This window comes from Narcine bancroftii, chromosome 9 (genome assembly GCF_036971445.1).
Source record: "Narcine bancroftii isolate sNarBan1 chromosome 9, sNarBan1.hap1, whole genome shotgun sequence".
Lineage (NCBI taxonomy): Eukaryota > Metazoa > Chordata > Chondrichthyes > Torpediniformes > Narcinidae > Narcine > Narcine bancroftii.
Genome location: NC_091477.1, coordinates 34,051,760 through 34,065,350, shown reverse-complemented (window position 1 = coordinate 34,065,350; position 13,591 = coordinate 34,051,760). Strand labels below are relative to the sequence as shown.

The 13,591-nt window shown below is 38.7% G+C and overlaps 2 protein-coding genes across 6 annotated transcripts in view; one reads left to right on the top strand and one right to left on the bottom strand.

Moving 5' to 3' along the window:
- Positions 1 to 13,591, bottom strand: part of fbxo38 (F-box protein 38) — a 104,258-nt gene that overhangs the window by 74,859 nt on the left and 15,808 nt on the right. Inside the window, exons 1-2 of one of the 4 annotated variants that reach the window (XM_069898751.1) lie at positions 8,174 to 8,264; positions 7,037 to 7,161 (exon numbers count right to left, since the gene is read on the bottom strand). The exons of 2 other annotated variants lie outside the window; for them this stretch is intronic. The gene's annotated coding sequence lies outside the window, so the exon portion shown is untranslated. Of the gene's footprint in view, positions 1 to 7,036; positions 7,162 to 8,173; positions 8,265 to 13,591 lie in introns of those variants that run through there. One more of the 4 variants, XM_069898750.1, reaches the window with a different exon arrangement.
- Positions 8,338 to 12,552, top strand: LOC138743405 (trypsin inhibitor ClTI-1-like). Of its 2 annotated transcripts, XR_011344860.1 has the most exons (5): positions 8,338 to 8,447; positions 10,358 to 10,398; positions 10,487 to 10,596; positions 11,530 to 11,664; positions 12,420 to 12,552. XR_011344860.1 is itself a non-coding variant. In XM_069898756.1 (4 exons), the coding sequence occupies exons 1-4, from the start codon at positions 8,393 to 8,395 to the stop codon at positions 12,463 to 12,465; spliced, it is 252 nt and encodes an 83-aa protein (XP_069754857.1). In that variant the 5' UTR covers positions 8,340 to 8,392; the 3' UTR covers positions 12,466 to 12,552. The 2 variants fall into 2 exon arrangements, 1 of the variants encoding a protein (XP_069754857.1); XM_069898756.1 differs by lacking the exon at positions 11,530 to 11,664 and having other exon boundaries at positions 8,340 to 8,447.

Below are 13,591 nucleotides of genomic sequence, written 5' to 3'. Positions count from 1 at the left end.
ATACAAAACTTACATTTCTATAGTTCTACATTTTCAGCAACATTATTCTCTTAATACATTCATGGGATTTTGGTTACTGAAAATAAATTGTTCGAACAATCATTCAGCTATTAGCCACATCCTTGATGACACTTTTGAAAAAAAGGCAAAGATAAGCCTTTGGGGACTAGGGTCCCAGTTGCTGATCTGATTTTTTTTCCACATCCTCCTGTCCCACTAACCAAAGCATTACTTTAATCTCTGGGGGCAGATATCATTGCAACTATGCCAAGTAGTTTAATAATGCTGAGAAATAAAAACATTGTTACAAATCCATGCAAACCACAGTACCATGTCAACATTTAGGATTACCATGGTTACATAAGATAGGTCACCATTGATTATAAACACCTTATCATAACTGCAACAGCAGAAGGCCTTGAACTATCCTGTGTTCACAATCTTTCTCATTCAGTGCTCCATGTTGCTTGCTTTAGTTCTTCTATTCATGAAGCGCTAGATCTTGGTGGGATTGGCAGTATTAGTCTTTATCTTGGCTCCGAGGGCTGTCTATGCTGTAGCTAAGGCAATAGCATGATCGCTAGGGTCACCGGGAATCTAGAGGAATTCCACTGTGGAATGGAATCTCAGGGTGCAACTCTGGGGCTCCTGCCTGCAGTGTTCTCCATTGCCATCATTTGCAATCCTCCAACAAAGCTCTGTCATTAGGAGGATTCAGCCTTTACTTGAGTTACTGAGGAGGAGAAACGGGAAGACAGAGGAAGTGAAAGAATAAGCACAAAAGATAGCAGAGTGGGAGGATGCAGCCATATGGCCATCTCTAGAAGTTCTAGAAGCACTGTGTTCATGATTGATGGTATTGCAAAGAAATACCTTGTACCTTGATACTTTAAAGATGGCAGTGTATACTCAAAGATGCCACTGTAGCTTTTGCACTGCCACTAGTGTGGACTCAGGCAGAGTGGGGAATGGAGCCATGACCTTCAGCAGACCTTTGTGGGGCCCTGATGCCCTATTGTAATTCCTTACAGCCCTGTGCATGTTTAAGATGCCCTTACAATGAGGTCAGCAGTGTTCTTTCCTCTATCAATGTCCTCTGAGGTGCAGCAACAAGGTGTCCATGTTTGACAAGACCAGCAATTGGAAGGTTGCAGGCTCTGAGGAAGCTACAGATCAATTTAGGGCCCCATTAACCTCCCCCCCCCCCACCCCCCCGCCAACCTCCACCCTTGGTGAGAAGAGAAAGCCTTTTCCCCCTGTTTATATTTCTTCATTTGTTTACATGCTTTGTAGTTTATTTTCTTGCACTACCAATAAGTTGCAATTCTGTGCCCACCAGAAAAAGAATCTCAGGGTTGTATGTGATGTCATGTATGTTCTCTGACACTAAATCTGAAACCTGAAATCTGACACATAGCAGGATTTGATGAACATTGTACATTAAAAAGAATGATTGTTTTTAAAATAGTACTGTATATAGTTAAATTTTCTCAACATTATTTCCATCTCCATCTCCTTTGTCTCTTTTCTCATTCTTATGAACATGTTGTGCTTCTTATTAATTTACATTGAAGTATCACATTGCACACCATCGTTCCCAATTAAAATGGAAAAATAATGAAATAGAAAGCTTGGAAGCCACGGGATATAGACAGATTGAATGCTTGGTGAGAACCTGCAAATGGAGTTTCATGTGGAGCAAGGCAAGATCATGCACTTTGGTACAAAAAATCAAAAAGCAGATTATTGTCAAAATGAAAGAGACTGCAAATGAGTGAAGTTTTAGGAGGGATCAAGCTGTTCTTGTGAATGAATCACAAAAAAAGATAGTAAGCAGATCCAGCATGTAGTTAAAGGCAGCAAAGGAAATGTCAAGAATTGGGAGGTGGCTTTTGCTATAGTTCTACAGGGTGTTGGCGAGGTTACACCTGGAAGACTGCACAGTTTTGGCCTCCTTACCTAAAAAAGGATAAGGCAGCAGGGTCAAGTTTAATGTTGTGGAGCTTCCATTGAAGATAATCTTGTACTTTCATGTCTCAGTATATTTAGGGATTACAATGGGGCCCCACTCTTGTTTCCATGGCCATTTATATGAGAAGATACCACATAACAATATGCAAGTGTTATAACTGCACTGCTTTATAATTCCAGTAAATCATTAAAATTGCACAACAATTTTTTGAGACTTGACATTGTAAATTAACCACACATAGAAACAATTTGCTCCTCCACTTATGACATGTCTATGGGAATTCTGAAAAATAAGTACACCTGTGTAAAGCAGCATGATTACTTCAAATGATTGCTGTGGTCACCATGTCATTTATCATTTGCTTTCACAACATCTCCCCTGCTATTTTGATAGAGGAAAAATTAATTGATGCAATATTTGGCAGAATACTCAGTCCTTAAATTAAGTCATTGATCATGTGATTATTTTTCTTACATTCGACCACTTGCATACAACAATCAATCATTCCAAATACACAATTGACAAAATGATTATTTCCCCCCCTTTAATAAGCACTCTAAAATCAAGGAATATCCAAGAGATAATGGAGAATTTTTAACTATATGAAATCCAGTATTAAGTTGCACAAAGACCCTTTGTAATTAATTTCTGTGTTCTTTGACTGTGTCCTTAAATGATTGAATTGACCATTGGATTCAAGGCTCAAGGTTTCTTTATTGTTATGCACATAAATACATAAAATGTGTTTACTTTTAAAAAAAATTTGTAAAGGCACACAGAGGCACCGTTCGTCCAGACCCCATCAAAAGGAAGAGTAGTAAATGAGAGTCCCCTCAGAGGCAGAGTGTCCAGGAATCCCTCAAACTCTTCCAATGCTGCCACTTCCTGTGCTTCCGAAAGCTCAAGGCCTCCCGTCCATTTCTGTGCTGAACCCAAGTTTCAGTCATCCCCATTTCAAACATGCAAGAGAATTAGGAAGATGTCAGTGCTCAAAGCCTTATAGGAATCCTGCTTGCAATTAGTAGCCTTGTGAATCCCAGGGCCAAAACCTGGTTCTCACGAGCCTGTCTCCAGCAGCCTTCACTCTGGTGCGAGGTTTTTGGCTGCCGAGCCCATCTGTTGTGGTCCCCTGCTTCATAGGGTCCTCTTCTAGACTTCTCTTGTCATTTGTATTTATTATCTCTTTTAATTTAATGTACACTATTGTAATTTTTTTCCCAACAGAGTACCTGTTTTGATGCAGTAAGAATTTTGGTGCATCTGTACTCTGTATCTTATAAATACGTTGTAATTTTATTAATTTAGTAAGAATTTTGGTGCATCTGTACTCTGTATCTTATAAATACGTTGTAATTTTATTAATTTTCCTTAATTCTCATTGCAGTCAGTTTTGAAGAGAGGCCCTAAGCTGTGGAATTTTCTCCCTAAAACTAATTGGATCTCATTCTTCTTTTTGGACATTCTTATACTTCAACCAAACATCAGACCATCTGCCATTATTCCTTGCATTGCTCAAAACATCTCAGTGTCAAATGAAGCAGCTTTGAATTTCTGTTCCTTCAATTGCCGTATCTAAGCCAATTGTTGGTTATGAGTGTCTCGCAACCACTTTGACGTGGAAGCTACAATTGTTGTGTACCACTGGTTAGGGAATGGCCAATTTAAATGAGCTCCCCACTTCGCTGAAACAAATTGTGAAAATTCTCCTGATCCATCTCCTCTTGTTATTCTGATGAGAATATGTTAAAATTCTGAGCTTACAGACGTTAAGCACAATTGCGCTATGCATGCAGATCTTCGCATTACACGAATGACCATAAATGCAACCTAAATAACTGCATTTCTTTTCCTCACTTGCAACTCATGCTAGAAAATGATCATGTAGTGATTATATTTCTGTTTTAGTAAGTTGTAGATTTGGATCAGAGATCTAGAGATAAGGATTTCAAATGCCACCATGGCCTCTGTGGAATTTAACTTTGCTTAATAACTTAAAAAAAAAAGAGCAAGGGTTGTACTATTACAATTGCAAATAGAATGGCCATATTATCAAAATTGTTAACAGTGGTTGACCAGCATCCTTCAAAAATAGGAAACTGCTAATCTCATTGTACCTGTCCCTTATGTGACATCAGAACAAGAACGTAAAAACATTGACATAAAAACATAGAAATGAGCAGAATGAGACAATTCAGCCCCTTGATCCTGCTCCACCATTCACGATGATCAAGGTTGAATCTCCATTGAATTATTTTTTTCACCCACTTTCTTTCCATGCTACTTCATGTCGAGAAAATGTATCTTATTTTTCCTTGAATGCATTCAGTGTTGTTCTTTAGTTCTCTGTGGTCGAGGATTCCATGCGCTTACCACCTTCTGAGCTGAGAAATTTCTCCTCTCAGTCCCAAAAGTCTTTGCCTTCATCTTGAGACTGGTTCCCTAACTCCAGATAGGAGAAACGTCCTCCTTGCATGCAGCTTGCCGAGCTCTACAGAATGTTGAATGTTTGCATGAGCTCCTTACTCATTTATCTGAGCTTCATTGAGTACAGGTCCAGTCAATCCAATCTCCTATTACACAACAGGTCTGCTATCACAGGAATTAGTCTGGTGAATGTTTATTGCATTCCCTCTGTGTAAGAAGACCCATGTTGCACAGTACTTGGAGTATGGTCTCACCAAGGCTTTGTATAATTGAAGTAGGACATCATTGCTCTTGCACTCAAAAATTCTTGCAATAAAGGCTGACATATCATTTGCTTCCTTAACTGCTCACCTCACCTGCTTATTTGCATTCACTGACTGGTGTACAAGGGCACCCTGGTCTCTTTATTCATGAACACCCAATCTAACACATTGAAATAATACTTTCTAATATTAGCATTATCTTTGCTCGCTTTAAATTTGTTTAAATTCATTTGAACCCACCTCAACATCACCCAGCCTTATGTCATCAGGGAATTTAGAAATATTACACTCAGTCCCCTCAATGCCTTTATAAGATATTGGGCAGACTACATATGGAGTATTGCAAACACTGAAATGCTGAAGAAACACAACAGGTCTCGCTGCTTCCATAGGACTTAAAGATATATAACTGGCATTTTTAGTGGAAGGGAAGCCATGTTCTTTTGAAGCTCATCAATTCTTCTTCTGCTTCATTGATGACTACTTTGGTGCTGCTTCACACACACACACACACACACACTCACACACACACACACACACACACACACACCAGACACACACACACCAGACACACACACACGCACACACACACACACCAGACACACACACACACACACACACACACACACACACACACACACACACACACACACACACACACACACACACACACACACTACAATGAAATCAACTTTATCCATTTTGCTGCCAACTTCCATCCTGACTTCAAATTCGCTTGGCCATATCTAGCAAAACTCTCTCATTTCTTGATCTATCTCCATCTCAGGAGTTGAGATCACTACAAACTTTTTCTACAAACCTATCAATTCCCAGCTACCTCAACTACACACCTTCACACCCTCTCCCTACAAGGATTCCACTCCTTTCTCACAATTCCTCTGTCTCCATTGCATCCGCTACCAGGATAAATTCTTCCATACTCGATCTTTCAAGATGTCCTCCTTCTTCAAAACATGTGGCTTCCCCACTACTATAATCAAATTGGTCCTCACCCAGATATCCTCCATTATCCGTACATCTGCCCTGGCCTCCTCTGCCTCCAGGCCCAACAAGGGTAGGATTCCTATTGCCCTCACCTACCACCCATCCAACTGCCTCCCATCTAACCTATCATCTCCCATCATTTCTACCACCTACTATGTGATCCCACCACTAGCCACATCTATCCCTTTCCTCCCCTCTCTGTCTTCTACAGGGACCATTCCCTTTATGACTCCCTTGTCCACTGTTCCCTTTCCACCAATTATCCCCTTGGTACCTACCCCTGTGACCTCAAGAAATGCTACATTAGTGCCCACACCTCCTCCTTCACCAACCATTTGTTGCCCAAACAGTCCTTCCAAGTCAAACTTCACATGAATCTGCAGGGGTCAGCCACTGCATTCTGCACCCCCATTGTAGTGCCCCTTCAATCGGAGAAAATGGATGCAGGCTGGGAGATTACTTCATTGAACACCTCGGCTCTGCCTGCTGCAATAGCGGGAATCTCCAAACTCTCCCAGTGGCAACCCATTACAATTAGCTGCCCCATTCCCATGCTGACATGCCAGACAGAGACCACTCACAAATTGGAGGAAAAACACCTCATATTCTGTTTGGGCACTGTCCAACCAGGTAGCATTAATATCGACTTTTCTGGTTTCCGTAGGCCCCCTCTATCTCTTTTTCTCCCCCATTTCTCCTTTAGCTCTCTCTTTCTTTCCTTTTCCCTCGGTCTCCTTTCTTCCAGATCTGCAGTCATAGAGGCATCCCCTCCACCTATAAATTCTCACCTTTCCTCTTTTGTCCTATCCATGTCAAACTATCACCTTTTGCCTGATGGTCTGTGCTGCTCCATGCCCTTTCTTTCCTGCTCTTCAGCCATTTAATTCAGGCCCCTACCTGATTTTTACTCACACCTTGAAGAAGGGCTTAGGCCTGAAATATCGGTTATATATATTTACCTCCTATGGATGCAGCGAGATCTGCTGAGTTCTCCACCATGTCTGTGTTTTCACTAGATCACAGCATCTGCAGGCTTTCGTGTTTCACTCTGTATGGAGTGTTGTGAGCAGTTCTGGACCCTTGTCTAAGGATGCATGGGGGTCCAGAGGAGATTGACGAGAAGATCCTTGTGATGAGAGGGTTAACACATGATGGCTCTGGGTCTGTAATTGCTGGACTTTTAAAATTTTGGGGGTGGGGAGAATCTCATTGAAACATAGCCAATACTCAAAGGGCTAGAGAGGTAAAGATTTCATTATTGTCAGTTAATACTACATTTAGAATGTAACATAAATGAAATTCTTTAATTTCTGTCTACTCTAAGGTAGGTAGAGAGTTGCCACTTTGTCCATCGCCCCTCACAGAAACTTACAGCATTTGGTGTTCCACGACGGTCTCCCTTCCAAGTACTGACCATTCCCTTTCTTCATGTCCATTCAACATGCCTGCTTAGCTTTCGAGATCGGACGATCCCAGGAGTATTCATGATATTAGGTGCTGTGGAGTGGACATGAAGAAGATGTTTCCAGTAGTGGGAGAGACTAGGATCAAAGGGAACAGCCTCACAATAAAAGTACATTCCTTTATAACAGAGTTGAGGAAAATGTCTTCGACCTGAGGGTGGTGAATCTGTGGAATTCATTGCCACAGATGGCTATGGATGCTATGTTATTGGGAATATTTAAAACTGAAGTTGATAGGTTTTTTCCTTAGTAAGGGCATCAAAGGTTATGGAGAGAAGGCAGAGGAATTAGGTTAAAAGGAAAAATGCATCAGCTATAATTTGAATGGTGTAGCAGATTTGATGGGCTAAATGGCCTATTTCAGCTCAAATGGTCTTATTAATGATATATATTAGGGGTGACCAAACCACGGCTTGCAAGCCACATGTGGCACTTTGACATGTGATGAGCAGCTTGCAGAAGTATGTTGGCTGAGACAGGAATTGTACGAGCCGGTGCACACATTGGTAGTTTTAGTGGGCATGGCTTGCGATTGCCTGATTGCATCTCTCAAACATCTGAAGTTGATCGTATGTTGCAAATAAACAGGGCCTAAGGATTGATCCTGCAGCACTTCTCTGGTAATGACTGCCAACCAATGAAAGACTCTTTTATTCCTACTGGTTCCCTTCTGTCAACCAACTTCTTTTTCCTCCAAGTGTATTACACCAATCCCAATTGCTCTAATATTTCTCACTAACTTCTTATATGGGACACTATCAAAGCATTGTAAGCCATGCTGTTCAAGCTTGATCTTGGCAGTCACAAAAACAGTTTGAAATGTAAGTTAGTTAAAATGATGACTAATTGCTTAATCAAAGTTAATATTTTTTTCCAATTGCTCTTAAATATTAATACAATGGAGAAATGGCCACCTTTTTATGAGGTATTCTCATTAAAATATACTTGTAAGTAATTAATGACGTTGGAAATCTTTGTCCAGCATTTTAATTACCAGGAGATATAGCACAATTAGATGGATTACGAATGATTCATTTAATACCTACCACATGGACACATTTAAAGTTTAACAAGTGTTGAAAGCAATATTAAAAGTAATTTGTAACATAAGAAAACAAAAATACAGCAAATACAAGTAGCCATAAAGTTAATGATTTATCTTTCAATGTGTATCTAGTGATGTCACAAACATGATAATCAGGGTCATGCAAGGTTATAAATATTGCTAAAAACATGGTGTTCAGAGCAATGCAAGAAACTTCAAAATGAAGAAAACAAAGTGCTTTCTCATTGCAACCCTTGTCCTTTTCATTATTGTTGGTGAGTACAATCTCTTACAAATTAGTGCATTTCACCGCAATATTCAAAATGAGGATTGTTTTTCAAGTTATTATCAGTAATATTATCTTGACACAAGTAACATCTGAAAATGGAATGACAGTGAAATAAAAAATATAAATAACATATTTGCTTATTGACTGAAAATACATAGAACATCTGAGAGCATGCTAAATCTTCAATAATTTTCAAACCTGACGATCATTGGTCATTTTTCAACCTCTGTTTAAAATTGTTTTTATGTTGGATGGCTGGATCTCTTGCGTCAGCTCATGTCAGGCAGCATAGCCCATTTTTAAAGTCACTGCTTTTTGTTTGAATGCTATTGATGAGCAGCAGACAGCAAATAAATATAATTGCCAATTTATCTACTGACTTGTTCAGAAATCTCATTTGCTTCATTCATCAAGAACTGATTAGTAGTGGTTGAAAACAAATGCTGATAAAGCAAAATACTCAGATTATCTGAATAAGTTCTGAACATTTTTCAACACCATAATCAGTTATGCTCATTTCAGAATTTAGTTTGCTGGGAGTTCCCTTACATGCAGGTCTACAAAATGGATTTATTAAAAAAAGAAAAATAATGAGTTGGGCAACATAGTTGTCATAGCGGTAAGCATTATGACTTTACAGTGTCAGCGACTGGGTCCGAACCAGGGTTCGAAACCTGCGCTGTCTGTACGTAGTTTGCATGTTCTCCCCATCTCTGCGTGGGTTTTCAATAGAAATTCACCAAAAATAATGGTTAGTTAAACAAAAGTTGCTTTTAATTTCTTTTAAACATAAAAACAGGATCAAACTTTAACTTATTACTATTAACATAACTAACTTAACCCCCTTCTAATTCTAAGTTCATGTGTAATGGGTATATGTTCAAGAAAGTTCTTTGCTTCATAGTCCAATCTCACTTCTCACTCCTCCAAGTTCACCAGTATCAGCAAATTCTTATACTGTGCACAGAATTTAACATTTATGAATTTTCACCAGGCTCTGGAGAAGAGGTAAATGGTTACCACTTAGGAAGGTTCTAGTTGGTTTCAGAGAGAGATTTATTGCTCGTTGTACACACACACAAACTGATTACCTCCAATCAGTGTTTTGCCAAAGAAACTTGCCCCATCAGGGTTTCCAAATGATAACTTTTTCTTACAAGTCACCACAGAGTTCCTTTTGTTTCCCTTATTTCTGGTGAAACACTCTAGCCAGCCATTTCTTCTTGTAAGGACCACAAGGGATTTTCAACAGGCTGAACTCAGAACTCACAACCCATTTTTAAAATGGGGTTTTCTACAAGCTTCCAAAAGCCACTGTAGAAGTCAGCTCTCTCTCTCTCTCTCTCTCTCTCTCTCTCTCTCTCTCTCTCTCTCTCTCTCCCTCTCTTTCCCTCCCCCCCCCCCCCTCTGTCTTTGAGAAAGCATGTTTGGTCTTTTCTCTCTCTCTGCTTGCAAAATCACATGGCCCCTCTTAGAACAGCAAACTGCAATCAGCCAGATTTCTGGTACCGGAATCAGCTTCTGTCTGACCATCTATTGCTTTAAAGACAATAGTCCATTTACTCCACAGCATCAGTCCAGTTAACACCTACTTGTGAAGTTTCCATAGGCATTCTTCAAAGTTTCTGTAAAGTCACTGTGGACATGAAATCTCTCTTTCAGCAAAGTTCTTGCATTTTAAGTGAGATGTCTTTTGTGAAGTGTTGCTGTCTGGGACCTACACACTAAACCCCCACAATCTTTCTCTTTTAAAGACATATTAATATACAATATAAAATATAATCTAACCTGTAACACAATAAACACATTATTGTCCTTTTCTCACAAAATACGTTGGCTGTAAAACATCAATTCAACTCATCCTACAACTAGATGTGAAATGATTGTATTTTTCAGGTATGTCCAAAGCTAGCAACACTAATGAAGAAACTGAACAAGTAAGATCATTATTTGATTTGCTATTTGAAGGATTTTCTCAGGAGTTGTTTCATATTACTGAGTTGTGATATTTTTAATTCTTTGCAGCCAGCCTGTGATAATTACAATTTGCCTGCATGCTCGAGGCAATATGCTCCGGTTTGTGGCACAGACTCCAAAACATATACAAATGAGTGTATTATGTGTGTTGAGATCATGTAAGTTAATTAATGCTTTCATATTAGTAAAGGACTTGTAAAGATAGATCAAATTAACCCATAGTCTATTTGCAAAAATATTAGGAAGATATTTTATGATATCATGAATTATATAAATTAGTTATGCAATATTAAACCAAATTTAGGAATTCTACAAATAAAATATTCAATATTATAAGGCATTTCCTGGCCTTTAGAAAAGCTGCCTGACCCATTGATTTCCTTTTCACTTTCTTGTCTCTTTTGTCTGCACGTATCTAGAGCAGTTTTTTTTTCAAACATTGTGGCTTTATGAAGTAGTTGGCCTTCTGATTCCAAGTACCATCATGTAAAAGGACAGAACAAGCTTCAATTTTGAAATGCTACTCCTACTTAATGTCCCAAGATATAACTACCTGCAAACCTTGTTAAGGAATATTTAAACATTTTTAAAACATTAAAATCAATGTATTAATTAATATATTAAGGTGGTGGTTTTCAAACATTTTCTTTCCACTCACATACATCAAAACTTGTTATCACTATGCCATAGGTGCTCTGTGATTAGTAAGGGATTACTTAAGGTGGTATGGGAGTGGGTAAAAAAAAAGGTTGAAAACCACTGGTTCATTAACACCCAAGTGTTAATTAAATATTTTGCTTGAGAAAAATTGTCATTGGCCCATTTTCTTTGGAGTTATGAAACCTTGCACATAATGAATCAATTAGGTATGATTAAAACAGTGGTTTTCAACCTTTTTCTTTCCACTCCCATACCACCTTAAGTGATCCCTTACTAATTACGGAGCACTTATGGCATGGGAATTATTTAAGGTGGTATGGGAGTGGAAAGAAAAACACTATTAAGGTACTAAAAAGCTCTAGAAACATCTTAACAAATCTAATGTAATTCACTCAAAGGATGACTTTGAAACTTGTATCACTCCCTGACAGCTGGTCTTCTTCATTGAAATTAATGAAGGGTTAAGCAGACTGCTTCTTCAGACTAACTGCTGGGGAACTGGATGAAGTTGGAATCCCTCTGTAGGGCTCCCCTGAGAATCTAATGTCGGAGTTCAGCAGCTGCAGGTGGGAAATCTGCAACTTTACAGTGACTCTCACATGCAGAAGTTCTGATGGCCCTGAGGGCAATGCCAGCAATTCCACAAAGAGCTTTTGGAATTTTTCAGTAAAAAGACTGAGCATGCATTTTTAAGACTGAGCCATTCAGTTTGTAGATAAGCAAGAATAATAAGGAACACATTAAGAGAGAAGGGCTGCGAATCAGCTATACTCGACTAGAATAGCAATGCTACATTATAAATTTGTGTGCTGGAAGTAAAATTGAAATACTATTCTCACACAGAATCGTAGTTATAACATTAGTGTGGCAGAAGGCCCCAGATAATTTATTGAAATTAATTCCATGGGAATACCCATTAAGACTAAAATGTATTTGACATTTTTTGTCAATGCATAATAATTCAAAGGTATGAGTCTTAAACTATGGTATAGAATTAAAATCAATAACAATACTATCGAATGCTGAGTAAATGAGAGCTTTTCTGAATTAATGTGGAAAAAAATAGATATATTAAAACATCCAAGGCCATGGCAATGAATTATTGCTGTGATAACTTTATTCATGGGAATATATCAGTATGATTCAGATGTTCATCTTGAAGTTCTGCCATTTTCAAGATACAGTGTTTACTTCAGTTTAGAAATGTACCGAAGTTCTCACCTGTACCCAAAAATCTTTAGATATTGTCAATTTGCCAGTAGTAAAATTAAATAAAGGTCAATAATTGCTGTTACAGTAAATATACTCCATTCTATTTCAGGCAAAGAAAGACCAACATTCGTATAAAGAAAAGAGGAGAATGCTGACGTTACACATTCAGCACCAGAAAATAAAATGCATTTCTCCAAAACCTATGACTTACTTGTTGGTAAAATAAATGTAATAGTTACTTACTGTGCGTTCATTCTATTTCCTTTCTTTTAACTGTCAGAATAATCAAAGTTCAGATTTATTGTCAGACTACATACATGACATCGCATGCAACCTGACAATTCTTTCATCATGCAGGCCAGGCAAAATTTATACTTAACAGTAAGTGCCAAAAACTGTACTCAAGTAAAGATACATACACAAAAGAGAGAAATGTAAACAAACTATGCAATGCAGAAAAAATATTAACATAACATATAACATAACAATTACAGCACGGAAACAAGCCATTAGGCCCTTCTAGTCCGCACCGAACCAAACACCCCTTTCTAATCCCACCTCCCTGCACAATGCCCATAACCCTCCATCTTCTTCTCATCCATATACCTGTCCAACCTTTTCTTAAATAATACAATTGACTCCGCCGCCACTATTTCTCCCGGAAGATCATTCCACACAGCTACCACTCTCTGAGTAAAGAAGTTCCCCCTCATGTTACCTCTAAACCTCTGCCCCTTAATTCTTAACTCATGTCCTCTTGTTTTAAACTTTCCTCCTCTTAACGGAAATAGTCTATCCACATCCATTCTGTCTATCCCTTTCATAATCTTAAATACTTCTATCAAATCCCCTCTCAACCTTCTACGCTCCAAAGAATAAAGACCCAATCTGTCCAATCTCTCCCCATACTCCAGATGCTTAAACCCAGGCAACATTCTGGTAAACCTTCTCTGCACTCTCTCCACTCTGTTTATATCCTTCCTATAATTAGGCGACCAGAACTGCACACAGAACTCCAAATTAGGCCGCACCAACGTCTTATACAATCTCAACATCACCTCCCAACTCCTATATTCCATGCAATGATTGATAAAGGCCAGCATACTAAAAGCCTTCTTCACCACCCTATTCACGTGAGTTTCTACCTTCAGGGAACGATGTACCGTTACTCCTAAATCTTTCTGCTCTTCTGTATTCCTCAATGCTCTCCCATTTACCACATATGTCCTATTCTGATTCTTCTTACCAAAATGAAGCACCTCACACTTATCAGCATTAAAT

Bases quoted from the DNA above. Each gene is read 5' to 3' on its own strand.
- LOC138743405 (XM_069898756.1), top strand. From the start codon at position 8,393: ATGAAGAAAACAAAGTGCTTTCTCATTGCAACCCTTGTCCTTTTCATT. The intron at 8,448-10,357 runs GTGAGTACAATC...TGTATTTTTCAG, and splicing joins TGTCCTTTTCATTATTGTTG to GTATGTCCAAAGCTAGCAAC. The intron at 10,597-12,419 runs GTAAGTTAATTA...ATTCTATTTCAG, and splicing joins ATTATGTGTGTTGAGATCAT to GCAAAGAAAGACCAACATTC.